General features: G+C 36.3%; 1 protein-coding gene across 2 annotated transcripts; it reads left to right on the forward strand.

Annotated features, from left to right (window-relative positions):
• Window positions 1–9,600: 9,600 nt before the first annotated feature.
• LOC145018726 (metacaspase-1-like) lies at window positions 9,601–12,622 on the forward strand. 2 transcript variants are annotated; one of them, XM_078976582.1, is made up of 5 exons: window positions 9,601–10,006; window positions 10,138–10,471; window positions 10,686–10,797; window positions 11,266–11,445; window positions 12,368–12,622. In XM_078976582.1, the coding sequence occupies exons 1-5, from the start codon at window positions 9,673–9,675 to the stop codon at window positions 12,422–12,424; spliced, it is 1,017 nt and encodes a 338-aa protein (XP_078832708.1). In that variant the 5' UTR covers window positions 9,601–9,672; the 3' UTR covers window positions 12,425–12,622. The 2 variants fall into 2 exon arrangements, with proteins under 2 accessions (XP_078832708.1, XP_078832709.1); XM_078976583.1 differs by having other exon boundaries at window positions 10,147–10,471.
• The last annotated feature ends 7,144 nt before the right edge of the window (window positions 12,623–19,766 follow it).

The following is a 19,766-nucleotide window of genomic DNA, read 5'->3' on the forward strand; positions in this document are numbered from 1 at the left end:
TTAAAAGGTGACAAGCGGTTGTCTCTTTGATTATTTTGTGTATTTATTGTTGAGTTTGGAACTTCATATACAAATAGAATATTCTCAGGGCCGTTCCAAACATATTTTGGATCCAGAGCGAGAGAAAAAAATGGATCCTTAAAATACATAAATGACATCAAGCTTTTTATAATAACTCAATAATTGAAAGAAAATTACTTGTATTATCTTCTAAATATAAGAATTTTCATAAAAAAATTTGGGTCATTTTGAAAGATGGGTCCTGAACGGTCGCCCCTATCACCCACCCTTTGGGACGGGCCTGAACATTCTTTACTCACTAATGTGCATATATGATAGAAGCATGTTAGTAACTGAACTCTGCATGTGGGATATACACCTTATGTGGACCCACGTTGACTTTTATCCATTTTATACGATAATCTACTTTTTCAATAAAAAACATTCACTAACTGATTATTTTAAACCATAATCTAATTTTTCAATAAAAAACATTCACTAATTAATTATTTTATACCATAATCTACTTTTTCAATAAAAAAAACATTCACTAATTGATCGTTGGAGTGTTTTAGGAAGCTTCCTCAACTTGGAGTGTATTTCATGTATTTTAAAGGAAGTGAAATTCGACATTCCATTTCATGGTGTGTTTGGGTGCCAAATTCCGTAGGAATTATTAAAGTTATATGACAATGAATCATGTCGTTCTTAAGGAGGGTGGGGTCAATTTCATTCTATAGTTTTTACTAAAAGGCTAAAATACCTATATTATATATACTATAAACCGAAAAGATAAAAGTCAAAATTTTAAATTTTAATAATTAAAAAGACTATACTTAAATATAAGTAATAAATACATTAATATCCTTTTATCAACCAACCAAACACATTCTTAGATTTAAAGCACGTTAAGAAACGATTAATAATTTTTGTATATGCACAAAATAATAATGCAAACAAAAGACAAAAAATATAGTGTTTCTGGACAAGAGAAACAAAATGCAAACAAAAGAAATCTAGCTACATATACGGCTGGACAAGAGAAACAAAAGAGAGGGAGATAGAGAAAGAAAGTGAGAAATTTTATTGATAACAGTCGAAAAAATTTGAAATGAATCTGACCCATGACACTGCCCATGTTGGTCTGCTTAGCTATTATGAGGTTAGAGGGAGAATCACGCTCCACAACTCAACGCACATGACACAATGGGTGGTAAGTTATTATTCCATTTCAAGTTCCACAACAAGATTTTAATTCTTCCAAACATATTATATGAACTATAATGAAAACCGTCCTGTCAATTTTAAATGCTTTTATTCCTTGTTTTTATAAGTCTAATTGAAGTAATTTATGTTAAGAATGGACCTACTTTGATGCTATTTGTATTATTGTGATTTGGGCTCAAAAATGAGATAAAAACGATGTAAGGCATTGAAGAAAGAAGTTTTTCTAGTGAAAAGTGGAGTTTCATCGTCCTCGGAAACATTCGTCACCGTCGTGGATGGTTTTGGCATGTACTAGGACGTTATCACTTCTACCAATCAAACCTTTTCTAAACCCCATGATTTCATACCAAGTACACCCCAAAAATTTCATTTCTAATTTAAAATTTTACAATTTAATTTGGTGTACAATGGCGAACTGACATACAAGAAGTTATCACAAGGATCACACTGGCCTCCAATACAAGTACAAGATCGAGCTAGATGTCACATTAATATACCTATAAAATAAATCATCATAACAACGTAAGCTCACGACTTAGGGAATAGCAAATACTAAAACATAATCATATAAATTAAATAAATCACATATAACTTACTTTGTTAATAGCTTTTAATTAAAATCAATTACTGGTGTTCTCATAATTAACCTCTAATTAATAATCTACCACTAAATCAATAATTTATTTCTCAATCGATGATCTATTTCTCAATTGTGATCACTTTCTTGATTAATTCTCTCTCTCTCTCTCTCTCTTCTCTCTCTCTCTCTCTCTCTCTCTCTCAATCAATCAATCAAGTTAAATCTCTCATTCACAACTAATCTATCAATTAAGTTTTATCTCTCAATCAATAATCCGTCTCTCAACCGCACATCTATTTCTCATCAATTGTCTATCAGTTATAATGTATTTCTTGAAAATGATCTATCTTGTAGAAATGAATAATTTTTCAACAAAAGTCGATTATTTAGATCTCTGTATAATTTATATATATCGCATATGAAAAATATCATAAGCATCATATATATCGCAAATCTAATATAAGCAATTACTCAGAAATAATCTATCTTTTAATGTAATGTATCTCTTAATCATAATCTATATCATCAATCAGAATCAATCTTTCGGTCAGATATTTATCTCTCAGAATAATCAATTTCTCCCGTATCAATTTATTTCGCTTTAACAATTTATCACATAAACCATGTATAACACAGATAACCCATCAATGGATGTTAGGGTAGTGTAACATCTAGTCATCACATAACAAGTTCCTTATATCATGTCGCAACTCACTACTAGGTATACTCTATGACCACTCGTCATAACAACAACCCGATGATGAGGTACTTCTAAATTTGATCCTATAATTTAATTATGTTGCATTTTGGTCCCTATGTTCAAGAAAGTGTGCGAAAGGGACCTAGTAGCATTTTCATAAATTATTCTTGAGGGAGTACGCCATTCGTACATGTGTACGTTGAGCGTACTAAGGCGAGTCCTAGTATGTTGGGCGTACATTTTATACATGGGGCGTACTTGCTAGATATTAAAAGCGTAATTTGTTAGGTTTAGCTCATATTTAAACCCCATTATAGCCTCATTTCCTCTCACCTCATCAGCCACCATTCTCTTAGAGCGTTCTTGCAACCCTAATTTACCTTGTGAAGTCATTCCAAGCTTAAAAGTGTGTGTTTTTGTGATTTGAAGAAGAAGGAAGGGAATAAAGCTCACCTTTGAGGAGTGTAGCACTTTGGATCTCAGAATTGTACCTTATTGGCAACCTTTTGAAGGTATAGAGCTTGCAACATTGTTCCGCCTTCATATAGATCTAGAAATGTGTGTTTTAATGATTCTTTTTGGTCCTAAAATTATTAATGAACAAAGCATGTTCTTGACCCCTTAAGCTATCCATTCATACCCTTGGAAGGGTTTTGAGTCATAAAGATGGAGTCCTAATGGCTGGTTTTTCCCATGCATGTCATTGAGAATCTTAAGACATTAAGATGTTGTGTTTTTTTTTTTTTTTTTTTTTTTTTTTTTTTTTTTTAATTTATTTATTTATGGATTTAGCACTTATTCAACATGCAAGGTCATAAAGTTGGAAACTTTATGACTACTAATGACATTTTGACCTTGGATTTGCATTTGGACATGTTAAGACATTATATTAAGCACTTAATAGGAAAAAGAAGAAGTCTGGGGTTAGGCCGAGCATACTTGGGACTAGGCCCAACATACGTGGTTACCAGAGGAGTACGTCCACCGTACCTCCATAGTACGCCCCGTAGACGCTTGCTGAGTTGACTTGACTGGGTTAACTCAGTTAACATATGGACTTTGACCAAAGTTGACCTTAAGGGTATTTTGGTTATTTCGGGATTTTGATAGAGATTGGTCACTTGCTTGTAATTGGTGTCGATTGGAGCTGAGATTCGGAGCCGAGACCTTATCAGCTTTTGTCCAATTCGTGAGATAAGTCTTCCTCATTGTACATGCGGATCGAGGTACCAAGGTAGGACCATTAAATTATATATCCTGTTATGTGATAGTATGTTGTCGTGATGTAGTGATCTATTAGATCATTATCCTGGTATATAGGATGATGCTATGCTTAGTGATATATAAGATCTGCTTGATTGTTGTTAACTGGTTATGTGTATGTTATATGTTATGCATATGTCAACAAGTTGTGTGTGGTTAGGATGGGGCGGACCAGTATCGACTGAAGGCCAAGAGACCCAGGGCGTCCTGGATAGACTGTAGGCCTGAGAGGCGTACCAGTTAGGTCGAAAGCCTAGAGAACAGTCCAGATATACTGAAGGCCCGATGAGGCGTTCCAGTTACGCTGAAGGTTTTGTGAGCGTTCTAGATAGTTTGTAGGCTGGTGCGGTATTCCAATCAAGCTAAAGGCTCTATGTAACATCCGGATTCCCAGGTATATTATTCTATTCTTATTTTTGGAGGATGTGAAGGGACTCGACGAGTTGGTGCTTAGATTGGCCGAGTAGTGTCGCAGATTCTTATCCGGGTTCATGGCTGGACTCGGCGAGTTCATGAGTGGACTTGGAGAGTCCACACTGTTTTATGAAACCCTAATTTCCTGGGTTTGGGACTTATTTAAAGGCCCTTAGGGCCGTCATTTGCGGCTACCAAACCCCAGTGAGAAACCCTAAAGGAGCTAGAGCGTTTGTGAGAGGATAGGAGCCATTTTTTGATCTTTGTGGTTGATTCTTTCAAGAAGGAGGTGTTTCCAGCTTAGAGGAGACCAAGGAGGTTGTGCATCTGTGGATTTCGAGCAAGTGACTTCATCTTTGAGGTATTATATCGCCCATTTATCTATTTTGTTGAAGGAACCCATAGATGTAGAGTTTTATGACCATTATTGGAAGAAAATTGTGAGGATATGGCCCCTATTCACTTTGAAACTTCAGATCTGGACCCATAGTGGTCTAAAGAGCTTATCTCAACTTGCTTTATGTTGAGCTAAGGATGTTACTTTTGGGGCTAAATCACCAAGGAGGTCATTTGAGTTTGTGCATGGCATGAACTCACCGAGTCCAAGGGCAGACTCGGCGAGTAGGGTTAGGGTTTCCCATAAATCACTCAGTGAGTGGACTTGACGAGTTGGGGGAATAACTTAGTGAGTCAGAGGAGGGATTAGAGGACTAGAGTTCATAGTGAAACTCGCTCAGTTGATCTTGAGACTCGGTGAGTTGAGTCAGGGTGGCCCTGCGATTCATGCCAGGTGTGACTCGTCGAGCAAGGGGAGGAACTGGACGTGCCAAGAGAGACTAGAGAGTTAGTGGACACGTGTAGACTCATCGATTCGCCCAAGTGCACTCGACGAGTTGGGTCAAAGTTTGACCATTGACTTTTGTTGACTTGTAGGATTTGGTCAACAATGTGGCATTTGAGCTAAAAGAGGGGTAAAATGGTCTTTTGCCTTCTGAGGGTGCCAATAGAGGGTTGATTCTAGTATTAAGAGTTATATTTATGAGAATATTTACTTTATGTGATTAGGCGGAGGCTAGATCGTATTTCTACCGAGTCAGAGATTTACCGAGACATCTGAGGTGAGTCTTCTCACTATACTTTACCTAGTGTGGTACAGAGATATGTGACAGTGTATTTTAGAGTTATGTGCCATTATATTTGCATGTTATTTATGTGTTGAGATTTATTGTGATATGTGATATGCATGATTCAGAGTATACAGAGTAGGACCAATGGGTCCATAGAGTTAGGGCTAGAGGGCCCATAGAGAGTTGGGACTGGAAGGTTCCACTAAGACACATTGACCAGAGGGTCAACAGAGTTATAGCCTCGAATGGCTAATATGTGTTAGAATGTTATTTTTGGGAACTCACTAAGCAATTATACTTACAGTGTTATGTGTTGTGTTTCAGGTACCAGAGATGATCGCGGGAAGGCGCCGACATGACTTGTACACATGCACACTGGAGTTCATATGTTTTGATCTTGGGGTTTTGTATTAAGATAATGATGATACAATGTTTTAAGATGTGGATGTGAATGAAATTATATGGTTTTTAAAATGTGAAAAAAATTGTTTAAATTTTTACGGTGTTACAAGTTGGTATCGGAGCCTTGGTTCGAGGGATTCGGATGCATCTTCGGGCGTATCTGAACTCAAACTGAGGATTTGAGGAAAAATTTTGATAATGAAACTAATTTTTTTTTAAAGAGTAAAAAGAGTTTTAAGACAAACAGAGTAGAGCCGTGTGTACGATCAGCCAGCGCCTGAATGGTACCCTTGTAATAAGTGTTACGAGATATATTATGTTATGTTATATGATGAGCTATACTATGCATGCTAGAGTAGACTAGGTATCCTTATTAGGACTAGAGTAGCCTGATATATATGATGCTTAGTCTAGGAGTTTTGCTGCTAGGGATGCTTGAGAGTCTTTAGATAGCAGCGAGGAACTTATGAGAGGTCAGCTAGCAAGTAGCATATGAGTAGAAAGAGTAGAGTACTTGGGATTTGGGACTCTGGGAGGAGGACTTGGGATGAATGTTGATACGGTGTGGACGGTAGTATTGGGCCCGTACTACCGAAGGCACCGGGTTAGTGTGCAACCCAAGTAAGAATCCTTAGGGTACCAGAGACCAAGTAGGGTTGGGGGTATCGAGTGCGTGTACACCCGAACGAGTCTCTGATATCTTGTGTTGTATTTCAGAGAGGCATCATGGTGGGTCGCACCACAGACAAGGGACTAGTGGAGGGGGTGTGAGCGACGAGGACCGAAGTCCGGAACTAACTGCATCGGGCCAAAGTCCGGAACTGACTGATCATAGTATAGCATAAACACATATAAACTAGCATAACACATATCATCTAGCATAAGCGGACTAATTGGGGCCTTGCCCCCCTGCATCAGACCGAAGTCCGGAAACTGACTGGGACCTTATCCCCTGCATCGGACCGAAGTCCGTAAGCTGACTGAACATAGCATAACATAAACATATCAACTAGCATGAACACATATACTGCATACTGCATCGGGCCGTAGCCCGGAACACATAACACATAAATCCTGTTTGAGCCACAAAGGCATCAAACATACTAACTACTGCATCAGACCGAAGTCCGGAAACTACTACTAGCTAAACGGGCTGACATTGTGGCCTTAGACCCGTTCCTACTCGAAGGAAACTCACCTGAACTGCTGAGCTCTACTGATAACCCTCTAACTGCTAACTGACCACCTTCTGAGCCGCTACTCCTCTAGCTCTCTGAGCTACCAATATCAAAATGATACTTAGTCTGATAGTCCTTCAAAATTCAACTAAGTCAACTCTGGTCAAAGTCAAAGTCAAAGTCCTGGTCACAGTCAACCTTCCAGGTTGACCCTACTCGCCGAGTCAGCCTACTGACTCGCCGAGTTCATAAGCTCTGAAATCCCTTTCATTTGCGACTCGACTCGCCGAGTCAGACCATGACTTGCCGAGTCTACTGATTTCTAAGTCCTGACCTGTCCAACTCACTGGGTCCCTACTCAACTCACTGATCTGAGTCTTAACTCGAAGGGTTTGGGGTTTCGCGACATGACTCACCGAGTCCAAGAACAGACTCGCCGAGTCCAAGGCAATCTTCAACAGACTCATCGAGTTGTTCTTCCTACTCGCCGAGTTCCTGCCTAACTTCATCCAACTCGCCGAGTCCACCCATGTGACTCGCCGAGTCGTTTGAGTTCTTAATCCATTCAGTGGCTTTTCGAGCCATGCAAGGGCTCCAAATAATAGATCCATACTTCCAAAGTCCATTCCCCATGTAAAGTTGCAAACTTTACGTATAACTAAGGAGATCAAGGCTCAAAACACTACAAACTAGGGTTTAAAACAAAGAGGCTTAATAACCAACCCAAAGACTGATGCTTTATGATGATCTAGGCCAGAATACACTTAGATCTGAAGTAGCAACTTCAGATTTGGGCTCTAACTCGAAATGATTCAAGGACATGGCATAAAAGCCCCAAAACTGATAACCAAGATAGATCTAGATGCAAAGGAGGGAAGATAACAACTTATTACCTCCAAGATGAGCACAAACTGAAATAGTTCTCGGATCTACACCTCTCCTTTGAAGCAACCCTCTTGATCTTCAAGTTCCTTTCAAAGATTCCCTCCTCCAAAGCTATTTTCCCTCAAATGATGGAAGCTCACACGAAATCTAGAATTTACAGGTTCTCTAGGATGATATAGAGGTTGAGGAAGGGACATAACATCCCTTAAATAAGGTACAACCCCCGAGATTAGGGTTTCTCTCTTCAGACCGGACTCGCCGACTCCATTCTCCGACTCGCCGAGTCGGTCACTTACTCCTCGATCCGAATCCCGCTCGGACTCATCGAGTTGACCCTTTGCTCCCTTGTCTCGACGAGTTGACCCTTTGACTTAGGGTTTTATTTCCTTTCTTGAACTTTCTGATTTTGGGTGTTACAATAAAAGTGTTTCTTTTTAACTTAATATATAAACAATCTTAGTGGGTTAAGATAAGAATGTATCGGTTTGTGAATTAAGACTATCCTATATACCAAACTAACCCCACATTTTTTTTCACACCTTCTCAACATGATTGATATGGTCTTTTATTATTTTCAATAATTTAATACTCAATCTTTTTTGTATTTTTAAAAAGCGATTTCTTTAGATTATTTTAAGAGCACTACAACCGTGCATGATGCTGCGATTTCTTTATTTTTTTTTAAATTCCCAAAATCACATAGTAGTGGTTTTGAGTGACTACTATTTTTTTTTTTATCATTTCTAGTTTATTCTAAAAAAACCTACAAAACGGTACTCATTTGGTGTGAATTTATTCCATTAAGTTTTTAATTTATTTTGCTAGAACTGCAAACATGTGTTGATTTGCACTAATAGAAAATATATATTTAATGACAAGCAACGCATGTCATTAAGGCCCTGTCATAAATACCTGTCATTAAAGACTTCTAGTAGTGAATTTTTTTGATCTTTTGATTTTGATGTTGATGTGCATAAAATTATTTGAAAATAGCTTAAGTTAGTACTATTTATTTGAACATGCACTACAAAATTTATAATTTAAAAAATTTAGAAAATTATAATCCTGATTAATAGTCATTTGTCATTTAGCATTATTTTCGAACCTAATGGTAAACTGGTCATTTATTAAGATTTTGATTGGTAGTTTCGTCCACAAAAGTAACAGGCTTCATGTATATATCACTCTATTAGCACACATATCCATAGGGGACTTAACAAGTAAAAAAAGGAAGAACTCCTTATAGTCTTGTGTTGTAGAACTATGATGCATCGAAATAGAACTTGAATCGTTGAGTGTTTATGCATATGGTTTGTGTTTTAAATAATTCAGTTAAGTTAATGTTCTATTGCAGCAGGGCTCATAGAATAAAAAATAACGGTTAACATAGTTGCCAATAGAAAACTTTGGAAGATTTTGAATTTTGTAACAGTGAATCGTATCTGATATAAGTTTCCGTCAATTTCAGATCATTCTGTAGTTTGTGTGTCATCAGCTGGTGTAGACGCATGCAATACTAACGGCCAGAAACAACTATCTTAAAAAGTGCAATAGCAGTACGATCCACAAACATTCTTAAAAAGTGGGGTACCACTTGATAATATTGTCCCTTGATTGTGCCTATCAACTTCCTGATCGTCTACTTCAACATGTTAATTAAACATTTTGAAAAGAATCTGATGCTCAAAAAAAAAAAAAAAAAAAAAAACAGCGAAATATGTTGGCGTATCAGGTTCCTTTTCATGCTGCTACCTTTTCTACTTTACAGGTTATATAAATACATCTGTTTCACAATCGCTAAAGCATTCATTACTTCGACTAGCACCATTAAGCCTCTTGAATACATATTAGTTTTCTTCGGTTCACTTAACTTCGCCTCTAATTTGATCAACTAAAATGTCATCTTCAGCAGTGAATCAGGATTTCGGTTGCCCTGAATGTCAAGAAATTGTTAGCGATAAAAAGAAGAAGGGAACGCATGTTTACCTTAGAAAGATATTGCATAGACACAGAACCACCATTCCTAATTCTCTGAGTAGCCATGAGAAGTCAACTCTTGACACAATAAGAAACTGGGAAACGATCAAAGGGAAGCGTGCACTTCTGTGTGGTGTAACTTACGATAAGCAGAAATATAAACTCAAAGGAACTAACTATGATGTGACCCAAATGCAGGAATTCCTAATGACACGGTTTAAGTTTCCAAGTGCCTCTATCCACATTCTTGCAGGTACGTACATATTGCTATGCTTTCACTTTAATCTGTATATATATGCATAAATGCATGATTGCCTTCACTTTAATCCCTATATATAAATGCTCCTACGTTGTCCATACATGATTGCCTCCACATTGTGAAAGAACATGCAGAAATGGAGTCACACCCTCATCCAACAAAAAGAAATATCCAAGAAGCTTTGAGGTGGCTCGTGAAGGACAACCAGCATGGAGACTCACTGGTGTTCTATTTTTCGGGTCATGGATTAAGGCAGCCTGATCTTTTTGATGACGAGCAGGATGGGTTTGATGAAACAATATGTCCTCTAGATTTTAAGACTGCAGGAATGATCATTGATAATGAAATCAATGACACCATTGTCAGGCCTCTCAAGAAAGGTGTCAAACTTCATGCCATCATAGATGCTTGTCACAGTGGAACTATACTTGACCTATCACATGTCTATAGCACAAAAGAGTAAGCCCTATTACCATATCTTTTTTGTACAAATTACTCTATTCTGAAAGTGTCCCCCCATGCTAATACTTGTCCTAGTGGTAAGAAGGTGGGAATCCATAAGTGAGGCATCAAGTTCAAGTTTTGGCATCACAATATTCCTTCTTCTAGGGACTTTCTACTTCCACATGTCTTGATATCTGAACTTTAAAATGCATTTTTGGTTCTTTGGCAGGCATTGTTGGTCAGATAACAAACCCCCATCTGGTGTATATAAAGGTACTAATGGTGGGCTTGCCATTTCTATCAGTGCGTGTGAAGATAATCAACTTGCTGCAGATACTTCTGTGAGTAAATCTTTCTTTTTCTATGATATCTTCTATCGTTTAAGGGGTTTATGTCAGTTTTTTTTTTCTTTCTTTCTTGGTATTATTATTTTTAATCTTTGGCTTTGATATTAGAGACCTGTGTCTTCTTTTTCCCATTAAGTACAGTCTGCATAAAGTATTGTCTGAATTAATGAGGCTAAGAAATTATTTGAGAAAGTAACGGCATACTAAGGAAAATGGAAGGAAAAATCATGGAAGATCTGTGACAAGTTAGGACTTTATGGGGAATTCTCATTTTCTTCGCATTCTTTATCAAGGCCTTTTTGCATTAAGTGTTGTATTAGCAAAGACATTTTTATTGAATGGACGAGAATAAATGATCATTATACCTTTTTGTCCTGATGTGATGTTGAATAAAAATAATTGTTTGTTTAATCATAACATGATTAATAACTTTAATCAAATATAAAATCCGAATTTGTGCAGGCTTTCTCAGAGTCAGGAAAGCAAATGGAAGGTGCTATGACGCACACTTTTCGGAAAGCACTTTCGGATAACTCCAAAGCTACTTATGCTAATGTCTTGTCTTCAATGCATGATAATATATTGGCAGCCAAGAAAAAAATTTTCAGTCTCAGTGGATTGTTTCACCGTGAAAGACTACAGGTTAGATTCGATTATTGATTTGTATGACCTAATGATGTCCCAATCTTTGCTTATAAATTTTAGTGATTCAACCACGGTTGTTTTCTGTTCCATATTTGAAACTTTTTGGATCTTTTACCTTCAAGAAATGTTTCTGTTATGATACTTTTATGTTGTTATTAACATTTTATACCAACAAATTAAGATTGTTATTTTTGATGTTGGAAAATAATCCGATTTACATTCAGAAGCTAAACTGATGATTGTGATTAGATTTGAGTAGAAAGGCATTCGAATCTGCCATAAAAAATGCAATTTTTACGAAACATGCAACTTTTATTGAAGTGTGTAACTGGTAAGTAGTTCAAAATGCTTTAAGATAACATAGGGAATCTATTGATTTGAAATCAAGTTGTTAACTAGTAATAATGAGAAACAAGTTTGCTTGTCAAAAAAATAAAATGAGAAACAAGTAATTTTATCTTTAACTATAAGAGTGTTCTAATTTTCATGAGACGGAATGTTCCTGAAAATTTACCTCTGAAACAAATGTTGAAATCAACTAGGAAGTCGTAGATAGTTAAAACAATGGACTAGACAAACTTTCTACAACATTTTTTTTAAGATGGGGATGACAAGTCCTACTTTATGTCTTTTGTAAAGTCAATGGACTAGACAAACTTTCTACAACAATTTTTTTTAAGATGGGGATGACAAGTACTGCTTTATGTCTTTCGTACGGTCAAGAGCAAGTGCACGCCCCCACCTTGTTCCAACTTTTTGGGTACGACAAAAATATTGCATTCTTTGTCCTATTGGCATCGGTGTCTATTCAATATTCACCAAATGTTGTTATCTTATATTATCTTCTTTTCTATGTAACTAAATGTTTATTGATTCTATTGTCTTAGAATGGGGTGCTCATATATTGCTAAACTTTCAGGAACCTTTGCTATCATCTTCTGAAGAATTTGACTTAAACAAAGCATTTGTCCTGTAACTCCACCATACAACTAGGAGCTCCTAAGGTTAATTTGCAATAAAAACCAATGACTATCCAAGTCATGATTTCACTATCCAAAGTAACACCAACCATTTGCACAATTTGTTTAGCTTTTTGCTTGGTTTTGATGTTTGTTTTGTGTTTGTAATTTTCTTTTGGTGACACAGACATCTCTTTGTTTATCTGTTTATACGGTGCACCCAATTAATGAATAAGTTTCAGTTGTTCTTTTAGAGAATAAAAAAGTATAAATAAAGGAAATTTTATTATATAATAAGGGTATTAGTATGTGTACCTCTTAGTGAAATAAAAAAGTTAAACATAGAGGGTACATACTTACTCACTCACACATGAGGGTACAATAAACAATTGAGGGTATATATACAATTAGCCTATTAAGAATATTTTTATTTTTTTCCTTTTAAGTGTTGTCGGTACAAATTATAGGATGTTTATTTATTTTATTTTTTTTTTTTTTGAGGAAATGATTGCACACTTGGTGAAATTGGAATAAAAGAGTATGAAAACGAATTTGTAAGAAAGTTCCCATTCATTGGAAAAAAAAAATAATCTGCTGATTTTTTTATTAACTTGTTCTTAATGCATTAATTTTGTAAATAAAAAACACTCATATATAGTTTATTGAATTAAGTTTTCTTTATGTCAAGTCTACTAAGTCAAAAGGTAACAAGTCAGTTGTCTCTTTGATTATTTTCCATATATGTATTGTTGAGTTTGGAACTTCATATACAAACATAAAATTCTTTACTCACTAATGTGCATATATGATAGAATCGTGTTAGTAAATGAATTGTGAACATGGGATATACACCTTATGTGGACCTACGTTGACTTTTATCGATTTTATATAATAATCTACTTTTTTAATAAAAAAAACATTCACTAATTGATCATTTTATACCATAATCTACTTTTTCAATAAAAAACATTCACTAATTGATCATTTTATAGCATAATCTACTTTTTCAATAAAAAACATTCACTAATTGATTGTTGGAGTGTTTTGGGAAGCTTCCGCAACATGGAGCGTATTTTATGCATTCTAAAGGAAGTGGAATTCGACATTCCATTTCATGGGGTGTTTGGTTGCCAATTGTCGTAGAAATTCTCAAAGTTATATGTCAATGAACTATGTCATTCTTAGGGAGGGTGGGGGTTAATTTCATTCTATAGTTTTTACTAAAAGGTTAAAATACCTATATATATATATATATATATATATATATATATATATATATATATATATATATATATATATATATATATATATATATATATATATATATATATATATATATATATATATATATATATATATATAGACACACACACCGGAATGATAAAAAGCAAAATTATAAATTTTAATAAGTAAAAGAATTATACTTAAATATAAGTAATAAATGCATTAATATCATTTTATCAACCAACCAAACATATTCTTAGATTTAAAGCACTTTAAGAAACAATTAACAATTTTGTATATGCACAAAATAATAATGCAAACAAAAGACAAAAACATAGTGTTTAACATGGTTCAATCGATCTGATAAATCTAGCTACATATACGGCTGAACAAGAGAAACAAAAGAGAGGGAGATAGAGAAAAAAAGTGAGAGATTTTATTATAACAGTCGAATTGTACTTTTTCTTTAGTTTAGGGTTACATCAATTCATATAGGATTTATTTATATAAGTAAATTGTCCTTAATTAATGCAAATAAGGTCTAGAGCCAAAAAAGTTTGTCACGAATCTGACCTGCCCATGTTAATTAATGCAAATAAGGTCTAGAGCAAAAAAAGTTTGTCACGAATCTGACATGTCCATGTTGGTCTGCTTAGCTACTATGAGGCTAGAGGGAGAATCAAGCTCCACAGCTTAATGCACATGACACAATGGGTGGTAAGTCATTGTTCCATTTCAAGTTCCATAACAAGATTTCAATTCTTCCAAACATATTAGATAAACTATAATGAAAACTGATCTGTCAATTTTTACATGCTTTTATTCCTTGTTTTTATAAGTCTAATAGAAGTAATTTACGTTAAGAATGGACATACTTTGATGATATTTGTATTATTGTGATTCGGGGTAAAAAAATGAGGGAAAACGATGTAAGACATTGAAGAAAGAAGTTTTTCTAGTGAAAAGTAGAGTTTCGTCGTCCTCGGAAACATTTGTCACCTTCGTGGACGATTTTGGCATGTACTAGGACGTTATCACTTCTACCAATAAAACTCTCTCTAAACCCCATGATTTCATACCAAGTACACCCCAAAATTTTCATTTCTAATTTAAAATTTTACAGTATAATTTGGTGTACAATGACGAACTGACATACAAGAAGGTATTACAAGGATCGCATTGGCTTCAAGTACAAGTACAGGATCGAGCTAGACGTCACATTAATATAACTGCAAAATAAATCAACATAACAACGTAAGCTCACAACTTAATGAATAACAACTACTAAAACATAATCATATAAATTAAATAAATCCCATATAACTCATTTTCTTAATAGCTTTTAATTCAAATCAATTATAGTGTTCTCATAATTAACCTCTCAGTAATAATCTACCACTAAATGTAACACCCAGGTTCTCAGGTATTGTTTAAATAAGACTTATTGGGTTAAGCTCTACTCGATGAGTTGGTTGACCTACTCGTCGAGTAGCAGCGGAGTGGATCGCGTGTTAACTGACCTACTCGACAAGTCCATATTGGGACTTGACGAGTAGTAGCTGGCAGAAGAAACCTTAAATTCCGGGGTTTGCACCTCTATTTAAAGGAGCCTTAGCCTCATTTGGCCTCTTTGCAGTCTTTGAGAGCCCATTTAAACCCTAATATGTGTGTGTTCCCATTGTATGTTTGAAGCTTGAAATAAGGATATTTGGAGGGTGAAGGCTTGGAGGAGAAGGATATTGGAGCAAGTAGAGTGTGGGAATCAACTCTTATCTCAGTTATCATCTTCTGGAGGTAACCACATCGCCTTTTTCCTTATGAATCTCTTCTATTGGTTGAGTTTTAGGGTTTTGATGAGATAATAAGTTGGAAAGATGAGCTATGGGCTAGATCTGAGGTTGTAACTTCAGATCTGGACCCTCTTTGGACTCTAGAAGCATAAAGTTTCAGTTTTGGTCATGATTAAGGTCCCTCTTCAGCACGAAGTTCCATTAAGAACTTAAAATAGGCATTTAGAGCCTTTATAGCCATGCATGCACGTAAAGTTTGCAACTTTAACTGAAAAGCATGCCCTAGAAGTTTGGATTTGTGATTTGGAGTCCTTGTATGGCTCAAAATAGGTCTGTATGGAAAAAGGACTGCATCGACTCGACGAGTCGCAAGGTCGACTCGGCTAGTCACATGAAGATGGCCATGAAATCGATGAGTTGGATGAACAACTCGGCGAGTCGAATGAGTTTTTTCCAGGATATGTATGCATGTGTATCCGTCGAGTTGCAAGGAGGAAACTCGACGGGTGGCCCTAAAGTTTGATTTGGAATCGAGGGAAATCGACGAGTCACCCCGATGACTCAGTGAGTTGGAAAGTCCTTCAAGGAACTCGGCGAGTTAAGTTCAACATGGACTGTTGACCTTGACTGAGGACTTTAACTTTGACCAATGGTTAACTAGTGGGTTATGGAGTACCTTATAAGGTTAAGGACTTATGAGTATGTTGAACTATGATAATAGGTGGTGGAGCCTGTGTTAAGTGATCCGAGAGTTGGAGTTTACCTTTCAAGTCAACATCTGCGGGGTGAGTTATCCTCACCATATCGATAGGGTCTACGGCACCAAGGTCAGCCCTTTAGTTGTTATTCTTATGGTATGCTATATGTGGTTATAATATGTTAGATCGGAATCAGGGTAGAGAGTATGTTATGCTCTTATGATCCGTAGGGATTGGTATGCTAGTAACCTGCTAGGTCGATACTCTAGTTACGAGAGAATTCTATGATTGATGACCAGTGATAAATATGTTTGATGTTTATATATGCCAGTATATGATAGTTATGCGCACATAGTATTTGCTTGTTGGTTGGGTTGAGGCGGACCTGCTTTGTTCTGTAGGCCAACACACCCTATGAGCGGTCCGGGGAGACTGTAGGCCCACATGGTGGACCAGTCATGCCGAAGGCTCGGGATAGATCCAGATAGGGTCTACGACACCAAGGTCAGCCCTTTAGTTGTTATTCTTATGGTATGCTATATGTGGTTATAATCTGTTAGATGGGAATCAGGGTAGAGAGTATGCTATGCTCTTATGATCCGTAGGGATTGGTATGCTAGTAACCTGCTAGGTCGATACTCTAGTTACGAGAGAATTCTATGATTGATGACCAGTGATAAATATGTTTGATGTTTATATATGCCAGTATATGATAGTTATGCGCACATAGTATTTGCTTGTCGGTTGGGTTGAGGCAGACCTACTTTGTGCTGTAGGCCAACACACCCTATGAGCGGTCCGAGGAGACTGTAGGCCCACATGGTGGACCAGTCATGCTGAAGGCTCGGGATAGATCCAGATAGACTGTAGGCCCTGTAGGGCGGTCCAGTCAAGCCGATGGCCCAGTATGCATGTTGATTGATTGATTGATTATTACTGATATGGTATTATCAGTGTGGTATTGGTATTTTGGGGGTAGCTCACTAAGCCCTCGGGCTTACAATTTTCAGTTTATTATTTCAGGTACTTCAGGTGATCATGGAAAGGCGAAGGCGTGACCGTACCGCTCCTCATCCTTATGTTATGATTTTTGCGACACTCTGATGGAAAAGGATTTGAAAACATTTTGTAAACAATGCTATTTGGTTTTTATTTATGATTGAAAAAGTTTAAATTTAGCATAAAATTAATGGTTGTTACACTAAATCAATAATTTATTTCTCAAGTGTGATCACTTTCTCGATTAATTATCTCTCTCTCTTTCTATCTATATCTTCTCTCTCTCTCTCTCTCTCTCTCTCTCTCTCTCTCTCTTTCTCTCTCTCTCTCTCTAAATTTAATTAATCAAGATAAATCTCTCACTCACAATTAATCTATCAATTAAGCTTTATCTCTCAATTAATAATCCGTCTCTCAACCGTTGATTTATTTCTCATCAATGCTATATCAGTTGTAATGTATTTCTCGAAAATGGTCTATCTCGTTGAAATGAATAATTTATCAACAAAAGTCAATTATTTAGATCTATGTATAATTTATATATCACATATGACAAATATCATAAGCACCGTATATATCACAAATCTAATCTACGCAGTTACTCAGAAATAATCTATCTTTTAATGTAATGTATATCTCAATTATAATCTATATCATTAATCAGAATCAATCTTTCAATCAGATATTTATCTCTCAGAATAATCAATTTCTCTAGTATCAATTTATTTTTATTTAACAATTTATCACATAAATCATGTATAACATAGATAACCCATCAATGGATGTTAGAGTAGTGTAACACCTAGTCATCATATAACAAGTTCCTTAGAACATGTCGCACTCACTACTAGGTATACTCTATGACCATTCGTCATAATATCACATCCCAATGATGAAGTAGTTCTAAATTTGACCCTATAATTTAATTATGTTGCATTTTGGTCCCTAAGTTCAAGAAAGTGTGTGAAAAGGGACCTAGTTGCATTTTCATAAATTAGCTTTAAGGGAGTACGCCATGCATGCGCCTAGTACGTTGTGCGTACATTTTGTATGTGTGACGTACTTTCCAGATATGGAAACCCTATTTTTTGGGTTTAGCTCGTATTTAAACCCCATTATAGCCTCATTTCCCCTCACCTCATCAGCCACCGTTCTCTTAGAACGTTCTTGAAAGCCTAATTTACCTTGTGAAGCCATTCCAAGCTTAAAAGTGTGTGTTTTTGTGCTTTAAAGAAGAAGGAAGGGAATAAAGCTCGCCTTTGAGGAGTGAAGCACTTTGAATCTAAGATTTATACCTCATTGGCAACCTTTTGAAGGTATAAAGCTTGCAACTTTATTCCTCCATCATATAGATCTAGAAATGGGTGTTTTAATGATGCTTTTTGGTCCCAAAATTATTATTCCTGAACAAAGCATGTTCTTGACCCCTTCAATTATCCTTTCAGACCATTGTAAGGGTTTTGAGTCACAAAGATGGAGTCCAAATGGTTCGTTTTGTACCATGCATGTCATTGAGAGTCTTAAGGCATTAAGATGTTGCGTAGGGATTTAGCACTTATTCAACATGCAAGGTCATAAAGTTGGAAAATTCATGACTCCTAATGAAATTTTGACCTTGGATCTCCATTTGGACGTCTTAAGATGTTATATTAAGCGCTTAATGGGAAAAAGAAGAAGTCTGGGGTTAGGCCGAGCGTATGTGGGATTATGCCCAACGTACGCGGTTAATAGAGGAGTACGCCCAACTTACCTCCAGAGTACGCCCCGTATACGCTTGCTAAGTTGACTTGACTAGGTTAACTTAGTTAACATATGGACTTTGACCAAGTTTGACCTTAAGGTTATGTTGGGTATTTTGGGATATTGATTGAGATTGGTCACTTGCTTAGAAGAGGTGTCGATTGGAGCTGAGATTCAGAGCCGAGACCTCCTTAGCTTTTGTCCAGATTGTGAGGTGAGTGTTCCTCACTTACTTGCGGATCGAAGGTACCAAGGCCGAACCATTAAATTAGATATCATGTTATGTGATAGTATGTTGCCGTGTTGTAGTGATCTATTAAATCGTTATCTTGGAATATAGGATGATGTTATGCTTAGTGATATATAAGATCTGCCTAATGTTGTTAACTAGTTATGTGTATATTATATGTTATGCATATGTCAACATGTTATGTGTGGTTCGGATGCGGAAGACTAATGTTGAATCAAAGCCAAGAGACCCAGGGCGTCCGGGATAGACTGTGGGCCTGAGAGGCATACCAGTCAGGTCGAAGGCCCCGAGAAAAGTCTAGATAGGTTGAAGGCCCGGTGAGGCGTTCCAGTCATGCTGAAGATTTTGTGAACGTTCCAGATAGTTTGTAGGTCGGTGTGGCATTCCAGTCAAGCTGAAGGCTCTGTATGCATGTTGTTTGTTATTATGTTTATGTGGTGGTACTTTGAAGGAAACTCTCTTCGGATGACTGTGGGAAGGCAAAGAAGTGACCATACACATCCTCTTGTTATGACTTTTGATTCTTGGAGACTTTGATGTTGGAAAATGTTTTGAAAAATATTTTGCAAATATTTTATGATTTTGGGTTAATTTTTAAAAGTTTAAATTTATTGTTATTTTTATGACGTTACAAGTTTGTATCAGAGCCTTGGTTCGA

Source organism: Lactuca saligna, chromosome 9, assembly GCF_052625555.1.
Source record: "Lactuca saligna cultivar CGN05327 chromosome 9, ASM5262555v1, whole genome shotgun sequence".
NCBI classification, from domain to species: Eukaryota; Viridiplantae; Streptophyta; class Magnoliopsida; order Asterales; family Asteraceae; genus Lactuca; species Lactuca saligna.

Bases quoted from the DNA above. Each gene is read 5' to 3' on its own strand.
- LOC145018726 (XM_078976582.1), top strand. From the start codon at position 9,673: ATGTCATCTTCAGCAGTGAATCAGGATTTCGGTTGCCCTGAATGTCAA. The intron at 10,007-10,137 runs GTACGTACATAT...ACATTGTGAAAG, and splicing joins CTCTATCCACATTCTTGCAG to AACATGCAGAAATGGAGTCA. The intron at 10,472-10,685 runs GTAAGCCCTATT...GTTCTTTGGCAG, and splicing joins CATGTCTATAGCACAAAAGA to GCATTGTTGGTCAGATAACA.